At 43.1% G+C, this 18533-nt stretch overlaps 1 protein-coding gene across 1 annotated transcript in view; it reads left to right on the forward strand.

The window, feature by feature from the left end:
* Positions 1 to 13962: 13962 nt before the first annotated feature.
* efnb1 (ephrin-B1) overlaps positions 13963 to 18533 on the forward strand; it is an 82250-nt gene continuing 77679 nt past the window's right edge. The window contains exon 1 of the mRNA XM_015008051.2: positions 13963 to 16002. Within this exon, the coding sequence (XP_014863537.2) occupies positions 15758 to 16002 (245 nt within the window). The 5' untranslated portion in view covers positions 13963 to 15757. The remainder of the gene's footprint in view (positions 16003 to 18533) is intronic.

Raw genomic sequence — 18533 nt, forward strand, 5'->3', positions numbered from 1 at the left:
ACCTATCCCTTCAGAATTACAGGGGCAGCTCATACCTACCTACATGAAAACTCCGTGCAGAAAGAACCCGGCCCGGGATTCAAATCCAGGACCTACCTGCTCTACCAACTGCACCACCGTGCAGGCCTTTTCTGAACTTGTTTCTTCTGAATTTGGGGTCAGATGACTGAACTTTACACACAACTAGGTACTCTGGAACCTTCTGGAATAATCCGGACCTCAAACCTAATAAAAAAAATGCATAGAGTTCCACTAAAACCTGCTACATTAAATAAACTTTAACTTGCTAGTTTTGCCATGAAGTGCAGTGAACGATCAAGCCAGATTTGTGTCTAACGATCGCTGATGGCAACAAGGAGGCCTAAACTTAATGTGTAATTCCTGCCCATGATTAGTGTGAGGTAACCTCTGACCTACACTGTGGACATGTTTGTGCAGCAATGCATGCTCAGATCTGATGCCTCTTTTTTTTTTTCTTTTCATTTTTGCTCTGAGTGTGAAATCATGCATGCGTACATTAGGCGTTATAATGCTCATCTCTTTGTTTCTAAGGCCATGCCACTGTGACAGCGTGTGTATGTGCCGGAGGGGGCCTCCTCCAGTTTTTTTTAGTTTTTTTTTTACAGCCTCTTTATTTATAGCCTGCACAGAATCACGCTCAGCTGAAAAAGCTATGACATAATCAGGCTGACAGATAACATTCTGTCTGCAGATAGAGTTATCTACAGCTCTGGATATAAGCTTATTTTCATAGAATAAAGGCTCTCGTCCGCTTCGCATGAAATGAAAGCGCAATCAGATGACGTTTCATTTGCAGGGGCGCGAGGCTTGCCTGCTGGGGTTACACTTGGAATATAAATATGTGATCAAAGTTGCAGCAGCCTGTACAATTTCCCAAAGCACCCGCCGGCAGGAGGTGGGGGGATAAAAGTCCCCTGATGAGCTTGTTCGGTGGGGCGGTGCTCTGATTAGAGGTGGATGCTGGTGGCTCTTCAGCCGAGATCTGAGCAATCTGGTCTGTGTTCTGCTGTGATGACGCCACTGAGGACATGTCAGGGACACCAGGCGGCAACAATGACATGTTGATCCCACAGGCTTTGGACGGTTGACCTGACGCTTGACTGGTACAAGAGGGTTCAGACAGGACGGATATCCAAACAAACAAGCAAATCTTATCTCAGCCCTGCCCCAGCCCTCAACCTCAGCTCTTCCTGCTTATTCCCAGGGAGTTGCTTCTTCTCTGAGGGAGGATAAATTCCTGGATTTGCGTAGGCCCTTGTCTCTTAGGGTCTTTTCACACTTGATAATCCAGTGTATTGGGGACCAAAATAATGACATCTGTTACATTTTCAGCTGGTTTGCTGCGGTTTGCTTTCACGCTGCATTGGGTCAAACGAAGCAAACTTTTTGAAAAACCTGTTCAACCCTTACCTGTGGTGCAACTCCAGGAAAATCATTGAAGAAGATGACTAAAACTACCTTCTTCACAATATGTAGTAAAAAATGGGGTGGCGTCAGATTTTAGCGGTTGTAGGATTTCTCTTTTGTCTTTGGTAAAAGATTACTAGTCATTTTCCCTGATAGAGCTAAACTCTCATGTTTGTTTATTTGTATTTACCCAGAATGCCTTTGCTTCCTGCTTTTGGAGCTGTCTCTCGTCTGCTTGCATCCACATGTGCATTTGCATCGCACTAAATCGCACTTCGACCAAATCAAGGCCTGGATTTTTGGGCAGACCAGAGTTTGCTTTTTTGGTCCACATCAGAGTTTGATTGCGCATTCACACTTCCCCAAGCGAACTGAACTTTCCAGCCAATCAAACTAGAGTTCGATGAAAGCGGACCAAACAGGGCCGGTGCGAATGCACCACTAAACACTTCAAGGGGGATCTACTGCAGCGAGAGAGGTGATAAGTGGGAGATCATTACAAGCCCTGAGCCGGAGCCAAATGAGATGACGCACACCGCGGGATCATCATGCCGGGCGAAATCGGTAAGGACACTGAGATGAAATTAGACGTTAAAACCCCTCTGTATCATTTAGCAACAATAATTTCTTCAGCGTGTCAGCGCTGTGGGCTACTTGTTCCGGTTCCAGCGCTTCCTTAAGAGAGCCAGCACTCGGTTCAAAAAGGGGAGAGCAATGAGTCAGATCCTCAGCTCCAATTATATCTGCATCCCTGCAGTTTGCTCTTTGCAGCCGGCGCACACATCCCCACATAAGACACGCTTTGAAATCTAAGTTAGCTGCCAGGGATCGCCTGTAGCTGTCAAGAAAAATAACAGGCCGGCAAACAGAATCACACAGGCGGCGTCTGCTCCAACGGGAGCTTGTTGACCATCGCCGAGCCAAGGGACTGCGAAGGAGAGGGAGGAGGGGAGAGAGTTGGAGGGTGAGCTCACAGAGGTCGCTTTGAAGTTTCTATTCAGGTCTTTGTCCCATTCAGGCTGCTGGCAGTAGACATCTCTACTTGGGGCCGGGCCCCTCCCATCATCGCACCGTCTCCCTGCTCACTCACACACACGCTGCAAAAGAAAAAGCAGGCACGTCCGCAGGTCCTGTCCATCACAGAGGCCTTAATTAGAGCCGATTCAAATGCACCCTTTTGTACCCTTCTCACTCTCCTCTCTTTCTTTAACCCCCCACCCTCACTCATTTCGCTCTCTTTCACCAACTCCCACCCTCTCTTTTTCACCCTTTCCTCTCGCTTTCTAGACCCTTTTCCCACTTTTGTTGCCCTCCTTTTCTTGGCAGGGAGCGGGGCACCTCTCCAGACGTTTTCTTCTACATGCCATGAGCTCCCTCCCCTCCCCCGCCATCTTCCTTTCTACCCAACCGTCCCTCTGAGTCTGGAAGCCGAGTGTGACCTAATGTTTGACAGACAAGCATCCCCGGAGAAAGAACTCATCTATCAGTGGCTTGTAATTCTATTAGGATGGACAGAACAAACCCCCTCTCTCACCTCCAGGCCAACATTTGGCATATTATCTCTATCCGTTTAGCTCTTCTTCTAAGCCTCCAGGCAGTAGGTCTACAAAATACCAACAAATAACCAAAGTGAGTTGACAACATATGCAGCGGCCAGCAGAAGTACAAGTCTGTGTTTTAGACTTTTACAATCACAAACTTCTATGTATTTTTATTGGGATTTTGGGTGAGACAATGTGGTGGAATTTGGAAGGTTCTCAAGATTCTGGGGAGGAAAATGGCATAAATTCGACCCGAATGAAACGTTTTCCCATTCTTCTTTGCAAAAGGCCGTAATCTCGGTCAGACTGAATGAGGAGGTTCTACGAACAGCAATGCCAACCTCTCACCACAGATTCTCAACTAGCTTTGGTCCCAATTTTTGACTGGGCCATTTTTAGAAATCAATCTAGTTTAACTTAAATCATTCCACGTTAGCTCTGACTGTGTCTTTTGCAGCCTCTTTCTTCGAAGATTCAACTGGATTTAGTTTCATCTGTCTTCCCATTGGGTCTGTGAAGAGCAGTGGACCCAACTCTGTGTACGCATTGCTTCCATCTTTGTACGATATTGATTCTGTCTATTCTTTTAAAAAGCAGCTGTTTTGTAAAGACAGCCATTTTTTTTATTAGCAGTTTTTTAAAATTTGATTTATTCTTTGATGTTTTAAAACTAGTCAGTTCAAGTCAACTGCATGAATGTAAGTGCTGATACTTGTAAACAATGTGTAGATCTCGGCAAGGTTTTTAACTGGCTAAATAGTTGTTTAATATCATTAGACCATTTTTTATATGCTGTTTTATTTCTTCTTTTAAGCTTTTATGCTTTAGCTTCAGTGTTTTTATTTTTTAAAGTCTAATTTTACAATGAAACATTTTTTTTACCTTTGAAAGATGCCATATGAAAAAAAAAAGTTTGCTTACTTACTAACATTACGCATCGCTGTCAGTTCAGTTCTTATTCAACTTAAACATATGTTGAAAATTAAATAGTGTAACTGATGTCTTACAGCATCTTTACAGTCCTTGTGGATGGTGATGCTGTGGGCAGGAAGAAGAAGCCTCTGACCGAAGACGGTTGCTGGCAGTAACTTGACATCCCAATGGCTCAATAGTTCAGTATCCATTCAGCAGAAACCACATTCTGCAGTAACATGCCCTGAATGACTCCATCAGTTGTTGGTGAGTACTGCTGTTCCACCTCATTTGCGTTTGCTGCTTCTCTTTTGTGCTATCACACCTGATAGTCCAGTAAACTCGGTTCAGTTGGGCACCAAAATTACATTTGTTACACTTTCATCTGGTGCGGCATATTGCACTGTCAAAAAAACCTAATCCTTTAAAAAATTTGTTCGCCTCCTTGCCTGTGGTGGCGCTGCAACCACTGAGATAAATGACACAAAAAGCTCTGAACAACAACAACTTCCTTCTTCACAAATTGAAAACAAAAATGGAGTAGCATCAGATTTTAGTGGTTGCAGGATTTCTCTTTTGTCTTTGGTAAAACACTACCAGCCATTTCTACCTACCGTGAGCCGCTAGAGTCGTTTGTTTGTTTAGGTTGTATTTACCCAGAATGCCCTGCGCTATAGTCTCTTCCTGCTTTTAGGGAGGCCACCTGTCCGCTTGCATGGAGCTGAGCTAGAGTTCATTTCAACCGAATCGACACCTAAAAATGTTTTAGGCGAACCAGCGTTGGCGTTTTTGGTCTGCAACTAGAGTTCGATTGCAGATTCACGCCTCCGCATACGAGACGGTCTTCCTAGGTAAAGGAACTAGAGTTCGGTTGAAGCAGACTAAACGGGGCTGGTGTGAATGCACCATAGTTTAAAAAGCCGGGCAGAGAGATGTCAAAGTTATGAACACGATGTTTCCCCATAATGATCAGTGGAAGAGATGGTTTGAACTTCTTCTTTCTCTGCTCTTTGATCCTGCCCTGCATCCATAAAGCCTTCTTCTGTCAAATCCACTGGGATTTGGGGCCACACTCCAGGTACTGTTTGAGCTTTTGAGATGCTAATCAGCTGCTTCCACTTGTAAAAATACCTTGTTGCCACGATTATGCATCATAACAACCGTCAGAAAATATAAAAGCAGGAGCAAAAATTCTTCCAGCTGCACGGCATCCTCAACCAGATGGAACAATTATCTAAACATGCAACGCCTCAACCAAAAAAAAAAAAAAAAAAAAAAAAAAAAAGAAAAGACGATGAACAAGAGTCTACACAATGCAAACAGTATGTTCAGATTTATTTGTAATGTTCTGTTCTTGTCTGACTAGAGCACCTTGTTTCACGTGTCTTCTTTACGTGACTTGGAGCAAATTGGACATCTTGTAACTTGGAATAAAGATAATAATAATAAAAAATAATCTTGATTTAATATTTTCCAGTCTTAAATTGTGTTTTAAGAGTGCACAGTTAATAGTTGGATGGGGAGAATGTCCCACCTGAGCAGTAAATCTGTCCAGATGGACAGCCATGTCTTGGCAGGTTCCATTTTCAGATGATGGATTGAACATTTCTCTGTGAGATGTTCAAATTATGGCCGAATCCTGACCCAGGGCTTAAGTCGTACATCTATAATAAGGATAAATTGCACTGAACTTTACTTATTAGTTGAGTTCTGAAGGCAGTTTGTTAATTTTCATTTAGGGAGAGAGCAGAGTAAAAGCACCTGAGTGCAAATGCATGCCGCACTTTTCCGATTTTATTTTGAAAGACATTTTGAAAATCGTTTTCCAATGTTTACAGAAAATCCTCAGTAGATGTTAAAGTTTTGACAAAATGCTGAAAACTACGTGGCACACTATGTACACTATCCGTGTTCTGACTTTCTTGACCACAGAGAGTTGCCTTGTTCTTCAGTGACTAACACAATTTCTCCCTAAAATCAAATCTAATCTGATAAGCTGGGATGGTATAATGTGGCAGCTTAAGATAGGAGGAGACCATTCCTCCACTAATCAGCATTCTTATCAACATTCCCCTGTGTTTATGTGTCAACAAGGACTGCCACATGAAACATCTCTTCTCGTTAAAGGGAGAGCGGAGAGGAGGGAAGAAGAAGAAGAGAAGGCTGGGTTGTTAAATCAGGCAGGACTTGTTTAGCACAGACCGTTATTTGTCTGTAATCAGAGCTTTCCTGTCAGTCATAATGACTGAGACGAATAAAAGAGATGAGGGAGAGAGGAGGAAGACGTCTGGGCAGCAATCAAGCCAACCGCAAACAGGAAATGTAATGTCTGCGGATGCCCTGGCTGTTGTGTTTGGCCTCGCTGATGTTGCTGTTAAATCAAAAGCAGCATGAACGGCTCGTACAGCAGCCTTCAAGTGTCAGCCTTTCCCAAAATAGCCTGTTTACATTAGCCGCCTTTTCCCACTGCCTCAGCTGGCCCTGGTGTTTGGAATGGATCTGACTTGTTTGTCTTTATGCTCCTTGCGTTTCCCTTCAGCCGAGATTTCGCCGGTTGTGAAGCCGGACGGGAGTCATCTGTTTGTGCGGTTCTGCGGGGTTTGTGTCGTCTCTGTGGTTAATGGCTGCCGGGTATCAATCGCATCCGGATCCTCCCATCGCTCTTCAGATAACGATGGCTGACCACTTGACCCCGTGCATGCCCCGCTCACTCCTGAATCCACGGCCCGTCGATAGGCCCCCGTAACGCCGCCGAGGCTGCAGCACTTTCGGCTCCTACCTCACCTGGCCCGAGGATCACAGAAGGAAACGGGCCAGAGATCATTAGGAGCAGATTAAGAACAAGAGCGGAACACTTCGGCTGTGATTTATTTTCACTGTGTGGTTGCTGGACTAACAACACGCCAAACAGAGGCTTCATCCAGGAATAATGATGTCATGGCTTCAGAGTAAATATCAAAATGAGAAGCATCCGTGTCCTCAGCAGGGTTCAATTTGGACTTGAAGTTGAGAACACAGCAGACTAGCGTTGCTTTAGGAGTTACGGCGAAAGACTATTGAGCGAACTAAACATTTGTTGCGGAATATTTTTGGTAGCTAGCTGCAGATCTTCCAAAAAATGTGAAATATCTGTGTTATCAAACCCATATGGCAAGGATTTCCCGTTTCAGTGCTGTATATTATTATTAAGTGCTTTTCTGGGAGGCTAACATCTGGCAAGTTTAGTTTTAGTGTCCCTCTGTCTGTGAAACTGTCGGATATATATGGCTGAGAAGGTTTCTATTACAAACATAATATGGCTGAAACGACTCATTTCCTTAGATTTTGCTCCCAATGAGTTAGGCATGCTGGGAATCTTTGAAAGTTGTTTTGATCAATACTTTCTCAGGCTTTCTAAAGTTCTTTCAAAGCCTTTTTTTTTTTTCTTTTTCGTTTTAGACTTTGGCTTTTTATTCATTTTCTGTTGAAGCCTTGTGATGTTATAATCCTGAGGTGGTTGAGTCTGTTTTCCCGTTTTCACAGCAGCGGGGTTGACTCCTTGTGAGATGTCACACCTGCAGGTTATTCACCGCTCAGCAGCATGGTGTCTGTAGGATCAGTGTTCCTCTCTTGCAGTTGCCTGATTGTTTCGTCTCGGTTGTGACAATCAGCCCATCTTGTTGTGAAACCACATTCTCCTCGTATTCAGAAGTCGGATATTCTGAACTCATTATTAGAAATGCCATAAAAATAACCCCCCCCCCCCACTAAAGCAGGAATAGTGATCAGTATTGTTGGCAATGTATGACAGTAGCTATGTTTCCACTACAAATGTGCATGAAACCTTGTTGAAATATCTTTTTCCATTAAAAAAAGAAATGCAATTAAAATCACATGTGAATACGCTCGTTTATGTGATTGAGTCACCAAAAAACATGCCGCTTCATCATCCTCACATCACTTCCTGTCATCTTCTTAGCCATTTCCATCAGTAGTAACATCCTGTTGTTGGTTGAATCATTCGAGACGAAAGAAGTGTTTCCATTTCAGTTTTGTCAAACACACTAATTTTGATATGAACGTAAAACAACCTCGAAGTTGCTGCTTTTCCATTAAGCAGATTTATCTTCGAAATGTCAAATTGCGCAATTTTAAGGTCAATGGGAACGCAGATACTCTGAGTCTTGATAAAGAAGTGGCACATTATCAATCCACACTGGGCTGTTGTTAGGAAGTATTGTTACCAGTTACAACAAGTAGCAAATCCACACCAGAACATGCTCCATCCTTTTTTTTTTTTTTTAAGCACCGATACTTGAATTGACTCGCTGTAATTTAAGAAACCATCCCATCTGTGAAAGCTGATGTCCAACAAAGCAAGAGGAACTTTATGCACTACTTATCTTCCATGCATGGCTGTCAGCCCTTGTCCTGTCACATCATAATCAACCTTCATCAGTATCAGAATGACTTTATTATTGGTTCCGTTGGGAAATTTCCCTTGCAGTCGGGGAAAAATCATGAACGCAATCACTCTACAACATTGGCAAGAGCACAAAATAAAGCACTGGGAAAATTTCTGCACAAATATCTCTTTTCAAACAGTGATCTGACTAAAATGACAATGCAGTCTCACTCAGTCACATTTTAGATGTAATCTGAATAATGGCCTGAGTAAGAGAAGAGTTTTTCCATCTGTTTGGTCCTTGATTTAGGCTGTCTGAATCTCTTTCCAGATGGCAGGAGTTCAAATGTGCCATGAAATGGGTGATTGAGTGAAATGGTTATTCGCCTTCTGTGTGACTCCGTTTATTAAAGATGTTTCTGTTAAATCAGGTACTTTGGTTCAGAAAATTTTGCCTTTTCACTATTTGTTTCATCCTGCTTTTGCCTCCTGCTCTTATGTTGCCAAACCAGGTGATGAAAGTAAATGCAAGGACAGATTCCGTCACAGAATTGTAGACCATAATCATGAACTTTTTACACATACCAACTTGAATGAATTTGTGGAAGAAATGCAATCTCTGATGTACTTTTTTGCATTTTTATTGAACGTCAGCTTCTGGTGAGTGACTCATATCTCTGAACATGCTAAAGCAAACTAAAGTCAATGGCCTGGACATCTTTCTGAATGTTCCCTTTGGTTTATACTTTGTTCTTTGTGTATTTGATCTACATCAATTTTTAAAACATGACAAGTAACATGACAAGTGACCTATTGTCTTAGACATACTATCTAAGAAAGTCGACGAATGACGCACAAAAGACCGTGTTAGGCCAAAAAAAGCATATGAATAGCATCAAGTATTGCATTTAGCTGTTGTATATTTTTAAAAGATTTAACTAAAGAAACGAGGGAATAAAGTAGTTCACTGCGGAGTTATTTCAGATGTCATTTGACAGATAATCAATGGAGACGGGACAGGTGACCCGACAGACTGGCACTCCTTTCTGCCTCTGCCAACGTAACGTAACGAACACAGAAATAGCTTGACTGAGAAAATCAGCAGTGAACTCGAGAACACGGCGTCTTGTGTAGCTTCACACAAAAGGCTGTGCTGATTTCCACTAACGCGCCATTATATCTCGCCGATTGAAGCATTTTCAGCTTCGCTTATTTTGAGCTGCTAAAACCAACAGGTGGAGGTGATGAAAGGGACTCTGTCTAATAAGCTGTTAGGATTTTACACCTGGATGGTTCCTAAGCTTTTCTACAAACGCACTAAAATACAGAATTAAAGCGAGTTATGCAAACGCAGGAGCCCCGCATAGGAGTGCACTGGTGGCTCTGCAAAAGTTCAAGTTGGCTAATTATGTGGTTGGAAACTTTGAAAAATCTTATTTATTATTGATCAAAACTACTTGACTCGAGACAGGCTAGATCTTTGAAGGCAAACTATGTAGAAATCGGCCATTTCTAAAGAACTTTATTTATTTAGCATCTTGTCATATTTTAGCTTATAATTTACACCCAAGACAGAGTGATGGCACCCAAAGGGAGGCAAAATTTACACTTTTTGTGGTGTAAAAAATAAGATAATGACTTTCTTCACCTTCAATGTGTCTCATCAGGATTTTATATGTCTGCTAGAGATGTGACAATTAAAGTGAATTTTATTTTGCAGCGTCACACAGTGAGAGTGAGCTTGACTCAAAATCCATAATGCAACCTGAAGACAACCAGACTGTGGAAAGCTTCAGGCAAGAACGTAACTACATCCGACAGAAAATCTGTGAGTTTACCTGAAGAGGGTTACATGGGATGTCCTCGCAGTGTGAGGGATTTGGGTAAGTAGGTTGAGCAAATATCTCAACCTGAGATGTGGGATGCTGATAGACTTCTATCAAAGAAGACATTTTAACAAAACAAACCAATTTCTTATGAAAAAAAGGCACAAAAACCTGGTTTGGCAAGTGTTGAAACTCTTAAACTAAAGTGTTACTTCATCATAATAATGATGTGAAAGCTCCTCAAAATTATGGGATTGTTAGTTCCTCCCACTTGAATGTCTCTTTAAAATCTTTCTGGATTTGATCCCCGCAAACAAAGTTATAGGGAGGGGAAGTTTGTGACCATAAATGTACAAAAATCATCAACTGCTTCTAAAACCTCCATCCATACAGTGTCTGTACCCTCTTCCTTGTAGGGTCATCACTGTGAAAACGTACAAAACGCATCACGCATTTCCTCTCCACTTGTATTACGTTGCTTTTTGTGAACATGAAAAACATTTAGAGTTGCAAAGCCTTCGCCGAAAATAACTCCCTAACCCCAGAGCGTGAATTGCAAACCCTTGTCTAAGCTCTTGGCTTTTCTACTTTAACTCATCTTTATCATCCTGAAACTCTTCAGTGTAATCCTCACACAGTGACCATTTATGCACAAACAAAGACTTAGCAGCTGCCTGCTCTGAGCAATTTTTAACCCTGCAGGGCGACCAGCTTGGGTAAAGTGGACATTTCAGGCTGGGGCCGTTTTGGAAGAGGCAGTGGCCTCATTAGAACAATATAGAGGAATGAGAAAACTAGTGTTTTGGATAAATTAATCTGGTCTAAAATGGAGTTGTGAGCGTGATTAGGACTCTTCAAATTTTGAGCGAGGGGCATTAAAGAGAATTAAAAAAGGATCCAGAAAGTTAAACATCAGCGACTAAGATAACATTTACTAGAGAAGATTTCCCATTTCCCATCACAGTATCATCATCAGTGTGTTCATCATTAACGCATCTTAATCTTTAACTTGTTTAAACAAGTGTATCCTAACCCCCTTGTCACCTCTCCCCCTGGCCTCTCTTGTTCTCTACGGAGGAAAAAGAACACTGTTTTTTTTCTTTTTGGCTTACAGCGAAACGACTTGACAAGTCTTGGACGAAGCGCCCCAAAAATCTGCAGCAGACACAGTCGTTGGCGAGTTCAGCCAAGACTGTTAGATTTTTGACGTTCGTGACTCTCAGCGGCCATTTATCTATTTGCCTTGAGCCAAGACAAAAGAAAAAATGATAATAATAATAATAATAATAATAATAATAATAGCCTCTGCATATTTATGTCCCTCTCAGTGGAAATGATCGCTTCCACCAGTGCTAACGTTCATCCAATATACGGAGCAAACCCCGTGCACTTTGGATTAAAAATAATGCCCAAAATGGTGACGCTCTAATCACCCTCAGCTGCACTCTGTAACTCTAAATCAAAGGTCAAAAAGTCAGTAAACACCAGGTCTGCCTAGCATCTGGCCGCTGACAGTCGGCATGTTTTAGCTGTTGGATTTCTCGTCCGAAGCCGTGTTTTCTCATCGTTTAGTCAGAAACACATGAAACTTTCCATCGTGAACCTTCTCCCCTTCACCCCCCACCGATGGACCCAAACAGCTGCGCTCTTCAGGCAGCAGCGATATTAAAGTGCAAACTGGCTATTTATAGGGGCATAAAGATAAATTAACATGATGATCTCACTCTTTGAAAATGCACCGGCTTCTATAGAGAGTCTGAAGGGTGGAAAGAAGCTTCCTAATGGGACTGAGTGTGGACAATAGCCCCGCTTGTCCTCACATCTTCTGTGTTGTTTCCCCTGTTCAATAAAGCCTGTAGTATACAGCTCTGAAAAATACATGAACAGTCCATCTGTCACTTGCTATAATCCTCTTGTAAGTGACTGTGCTGGTATTTTGTTCTTCGATGTGCGCGGTGCTACTTCCACACTGCTGCTGCAGATTACTCTCACTTGTTCCCGAGGCAAATCTCTGTAAAATTGCACACTGCCGCTGAGCTGTTTCTGGACTTCGAAGCTGCTGTTTGGTACCACTCCTGACAAACGGAAACTCACGTACAACACCGTCCCTGTTGAAGTCGTGTCCCAATCGGTTGGGGAGCTTCGGCCGCAGCTGTGGCATCACATCAGAGTCACAAAACCAGAGGTATCTCATTGGGCCGCGTCAGATCAGGTGTCCAACTGTGACTAACTGATTGGCCGATGAGTTATCGGGTATCCCAGAAGTTCTGTGGACGTCTCGCTCTGTGGCAACCAGACTGTGTTTTGTCACTGCTGTGGATGCAGCCATGACACAGCAGTCGCCAACCGTGGATGTTTCCACTGCAAGTAAAACCTAAAAATATAAATACGCCTGGGCAATTCCATCCACTAACTTCCATTGTAGTTGTTTGGGGTATAATGTGAAAGACCAAAAGAAGATTGCTAGGAGCAAGGATAAGGGCACAAGATTTTCAATTTATTTTTTTTATAAATTTAATCTGAAAATCTGCGGCGTACATTTGTAATCCCCTCTCAGTCCAGGTCAATACTTTCTAAAGCCAGCTTTTGTTGTGGTTGCAGCTACAAATCTTTAGGGCTTTAGACATCTAGTGTCCTTTTTTTTTCTTGCAAACTCAATCAGATTAAGATGGAGAGCATCAATGAACCGAACAGTAAATTTTCAAATCTGCCCTCAGATGTTCAACTTGATTCATTTCACTACTTTGACTGGGCCATGTCATCGAAGCAATTCTTTTGCAGTTCTGGTCACAGGAGTCTCTAGTCTGTCGCGGCCTTGAACAGGTTTTCTTCCATTATTGGCATTTACTAACACTGCGCTCCAGTTGGGAAATTCCGACTTCCCAGTCAAAGAAGAATCAACCGAATCTCCCTCCGAAGTCGGGTTTCCCACTGGGAAACTGGGAGCAACTCCGACTAGAGTCGACTTCGCATTTCAGCTTTTGCCGTTCCTTCCATCAACAACGGCGAGATGATGTGGTGGAAACGTGTTTATTTTACAAGACACACATGTAAGAGTGCGTCTATAATCAGAGTTGCATGTAGCGCCTGCAACAATAAACGGAGCAAATTAAAGGGATGTTTGTGTATGAAAAGTAAAGCCCAAAATGATGTTTGTAAGAGATACAGCAAACAATGTTTATGGGCGTCACCATGTTGGAATCCTGACATCTTAATTAGAAAGCTGTTACCTCGGGTCTGACGTCAAACCCACTTCGGCTTCCAGCTTCCAAGGCAACTGGAATGCAGCATTAGCTCCATCCATTTTCTTCCCCACGCTTGCTGTGTTCCTGAATACACTTTTATGTGTTTTTACTTGGTAAAAGAGTCCTTCAGACCTTTTCCTTTCACTTTGTAATGGTCTGCTGCTGTCTGTCAGGTGACACCCCAATGAAATTCACTGAAGTTTGGGGTCCAACTGCTTTGGCAAGGCGCCGTACCGCGTATCCCTGTGGTCAGAGAACGTCACGCTGGCTAGCAACCTGTTCGATTGTGCTGTGGATCCAACAACTACCCCGCTACTTCGGGGTAGTTGTTGGATCTACAACAGAATCCAACAGGTCTCCCACACCGGAAAAACACACAAATATAAATACCCTCAGATAATTATAGTGTATGGAGCGTGAAGCATGTGTTGAGCTTATTGTCTCACAAAGATTTATGGGCTGTCTGCAGACAACAGGATGTTGGAAGAAGAAAAAAAAGCATAATTTTAGGAAGCATAGAGCAGCTCTTAAAAATGTCTGTTTTCCTCCCAATTACACAAAATCCCACCCCTCCCTTCGCCTCTCTTCTCTTCTCTCTCCCCTCTCTCTGTGGGAGCCCCGACGCGTTTTTGTTGCCACCGTTAGGGGGCGGCATTGTTTGCATAAATGCAAGGCAACAGAAAGAATCGCACACACAAAGGGGGCACAGACATGGACATGATCAATTATGTGTCAAGCATTTCTTCCTCAGTGAATGAATGGCTCGGTGACTACAGGGCTACCGGCCGCCTATTGTCTATTGACGCTGGGAGACGAAGTTCTCATGCAGTTCATTATCCCCCAAAGAGGACAAACAGCGAGAGATCCAAAGAGGCCATTAATCATCATTCCCTTCAGAGAGGAGAAAAGAGGCAATCAAACTAACAGGTACTGTAACCCCTGCACCGCAAACTGTAAAGTTGCGTTTTATGGGCCAAAAAATAAAAAAATAAAAAATCATAAACACATTTGCCTGTTTTTATGATGATGATGATGATCAAGGTCAGCACAATCATCGCCATTAAACAATATAATTGAGACGTTTATGACATAAGTAGCTGGTTTATGATCAATTCCCCTCTCTCATTTAAATGGGGCCAAAGTTTTTTTTTTTTTTTTTTTTACTCCAGTTGCCTATCCCAACTCGCTTCTGCTTTCAGTTTGACGAATAACTCCAAAGTCCGTTTCGGTTCGGGTCGATGGTTCCGGCCGAAGCGGCTGGTTGGGGGGTGAAAAGCGGGGGGTCAACCTAATAGCACCCTCCCACACCACCGCCACCATTCCGTAACCCATTTTCCTCCTCCTCCAGTCCACCCCTCCACGTCCCCATAAATGCCTTCGCTTCCTGCTTCCAACTTCGGACAGAGCGCCGTGATTGGCCACAACGCACGCTGTGGGCAGTCCCCGCCCGCCTTTGCCTGCCTGCGCCTCTCCGCTCGGCTCGAGTTACCAAGCCGATCTCGGGCTGTTGCATATACACACACACACACACACTCCACACACACATACATACATACAAGCGTTCACCGGAGTGTTTTCAAGGAGATGATTTTTTTTTCTGGGGGGGGGGTAAAACAGAAAAGGAAAGAAAAAAAATGAACGCGGAAAGATGGGAATGTCGCCGAGCTGATTGAGATCTACTCCTCGACCCCCAACAGACGCAGGTCGGATCCATCCTCCTCTACACTTTCGGTCCAAAGAGCGGCGTGCATTTTTACGCACTGGGCATATCGCTCCGGGAAGGCGGATTGAGACTGCTCGCAGCGCAATCCTCTCACGCTGAGAGCCGGGAGGGATATTTACAATAGAAACTCCCGATTCCTTTGCGGAGAAGAATAGCAAAAAAAAAAAAAAAAAAAAAAAAAGAAGAAGAAGAAAGAGGAGGAGTGAAAGATAACGCTGGAATGAGGAGGACCTCCAAGATTCCTGGCGTGCTGCGGAGTTGTGACTGATGGATGAATGTGGTCATCTGTAGGCTAAAAACGGGCGACAGGTACGGACACCAGCGGGGGAGCTTCTAACCGATTGGCTCGACCGGATCGAATCGTTGGAGTTTTTCTTTTTCTTTTTTTTTTCGTTTTGTTTTGGGGTTTTTTTTTTTTTTTTTTGGTTTTGGTTTTTCCTCTCCTCCCCAACAGGGTTAAAGAGAAAAACAGCCACAGGTCATACAGGACACTCATTTCCTCCAGATCATCCTGCGCACACATCGGTTCAGATCAGTCAAGGACGAAACAAGCAGAAGTAGGTGGCGGAGGGGGGAGAGCGAGAGTGAGAGAAAGATAGAGAATTGATAGATATATTGATAGCTAGATAAGGGGAAGACCTGAAGACGATCTGAAGAAGAAGTCGGACAGGGGGACATGTATCTGACAGCGACCTCGCATGCTCCCGACTGATCCCGAGCTCACCTTCCCACGGGCCGAAGCGCGCACTCAGGCTCGTCAGGCGCGACGCAGCGCCCCCGTCGCTCCGGCTTCTCGGCTCACTCTCCTCGGCGTGAATTCCCTCAGCATGGCGGGGCTCGGATGTTGGAAGTATTACCTCTGGATGTATATTCTAATGTTCAGGTCGGCGCTACCCTCGGCTAAGTCGCTGGAGACTATAATTTGGAGCTCGCAGAATCCCAAGTAAGTCCCAAGTCCTTCGTACAAGCACGGCTGGGAGCTGCAATTGCTGGGGGTGGGGGGGCAAAAAAAAGTTGGAAATTGCATCGAGGTGCTGCTAAATGTTGTAAATTATAAATATATTTATATATATATATTTTTATAGAATTTTCTTTTTTTTAAATACATAATTTGCTTGGATATAATTACCAGTCCTGCACACTGGGAGGTGTGTGTTTATATATATTTACTCCACAGTGGGGGGAATTTCCCAAACACCAACAACCACAGCTCAAACAATATCCAGCACGCAGGCCTTCACTTTAATCACAATAATGGATAGTTGATTATAGTAATTTATGACAATATTACATGCAGCTTTTATTTTCAGACTCCAGTCTCCAAAAGTTGGGGAGTTTATCCTTAATTTCCTCGCACAGCCTTGTAATTGGTGTTATTTGCTAGAAAGAGGGGTTTGAGAGGGTGTGTGGGGAGAGAGAGTCATGTAAACTGTTCTAAGTGTGTCAAGGTGAAGTAGTCATCTCTCTCTCGCTCTGTTTTTATTTTTCGCTTTCTTTTTTGAACCACTCCATAAGCCTTCAAACAAGAGGGCCACCTCGTATTTAGGATCTCAGAGTTCTCCACTTCCCACAAAAAAAAAAAAAAAAATCCAAGATGAGATTCACTTATCAGAGGCAAATGGTTAAAAAAAAAAAGAAAAAAAAAGAAATCAAATTTTCTTAATTGCTCTGGCTGGGTACCAGGCTTAATTTCTGAAAGCAAAAGGCGAGTTTACCTCCTCCTCCTCCTCCTCTTTAAAATTCCCATTATTCCCAGCAAAAAGAAGCAGAGCGGAGCGCCCAGACTTCTGATAGCACATTATGCTCTGGCAACAATTATCACCCACTTAGACGTGACTCCTGCATTTTGCATGATGTTGGAAAGCGTTCATAAAGAGAACAGGAGACGGGAGGGGAGGGTAAACTGCAAAAAAAAAAAAAAAATGTATGTGACCTTCATCTGAGCTCAAAGCAGGCCAGGGGACTGTTGAGACGGAGAGTAGCTTTGGCCAGCTTCTAACTGGAACTTAGTCATTCAAGTGAATCCATGATTTATCCCCCAAATGTCAGATGTCATAGGGGCTCGTTGTGCAGCCAGCGAGTAGGAATATTGCTGCCATGTTCACTGGGCTGTGTATGTATATGTGTGTGTGTGTGTGTGTGTGTGTGTGTGTGTGTGTGTGTGTGTGTGGCCACCGCTCTAATGGCAAGACTACGGCCCATCAGCTTTTATTTGACTTTGGCTGCGGCGCGTATACACACACTCAAGTATATATTTGTATACATATTTATAGGTGTATATATATATATATATATATATATATATATATATATACACTGTATATACACACTAGATGTACTGAGGTGTATTGAGATTTTAAGACGTCACCGATTCCAACTTGAGCTTTCTCATAAGCTGAAGTTCTCCCTCGTATCCAGAAGAGCTGCGTTGTTGCACCAGGCCCTCAGGGCTCTTCCCGTTTCTTGATAAAACGTCAGAATTCAGATGGTTACCTAGACGATTTATTTGCCGATTGGTATTTCGTGATCCATACTACAATTAGGGATTGAACTGGACCGTTTGTGAACTGATCTCAATCTAACGGCATGCTCTGGATCGCATTGGAGTGAACTGGATTTGGATCTGAATTCTGTGTAGCTGGATGTGACTTGAAAAGCGAACAAAGGTAACGTTTTTGTGGAATTTGGCGCTGTACAGATAAGTTGAGCTTTAATCTGCATTTGTAGAATTTGCGTACCTTTCAAAAGCCGTCCAGCGTGAATTCAAGGGATTTCCAAGTGGTTTAAAGTAGCAGTTTGCCAAATTTTTAGCGCCAACTTGGAACAAGTTTGTATCGGACGGATGCTTGTGGAAATGCTTGGAGGTTTGCTTCAGGAGTTCAACTAAATATCCAAAATATTTATCCTGCTTGTTTTCAGTAGGAAGAGTTATTATCTTGCAGTTAGAAAGTTGTGGGTTCAATCCTGACTTTCTCATGTTGATGCTTCTGTTGGAAAGGTTCTTCACTCTTAACCAATCTGCAGATGAAAATTTAAAAAAAAGAAAAATCCTGGAAAAAAAAATCAATATATTGTCTGTCTGTGCTGCGATTTTAGCAGCGATTTAGGAATATACTCAGCTAAGTTGGGGTCACGAGTCTTCACTCTGTTACATTGTGAGCTTGAGGCTAAACCAGTTTGCATGCATGCAGTTTAAAAATCCTTTTTAATGAGAGGTCAGCGAGAGAGAGAAAGAGTCTGGCCCTGAGGAGCACGGAGCCCACCTGTTGCTACCTACTGCCGGTCAGCTGGCCAATAGGAAGGTACGAGACTCCCATGGAGACAGACAGACAGATAGACCCGACTCGCTGGAAGTACTCCTAGTCACGAAAGGTCCTGAAAATCATACTAGGGAAAATAATGGCATGACGAGTAAAATGTGATTTGTGGAAAAATGAAACTAGAATTAAAAAGGAGAAGAAGAAAAAAAAGATT

Source organism: Poecilia mexicana, unplaced genomic scaffold (genome assembly GCF_051168715.1).
Source record: "Poecilia mexicana isolate PSO_F unplaced genomic scaffold, ASM5116871v1 scaffold_10, whole genome shotgun sequence".
Lineage (NCBI taxonomy): Eukaryota > Metazoa > Chordata > Actinopteri > Cyprinodontiformes > Poeciliidae > Poecilia > Poecilia mexicana.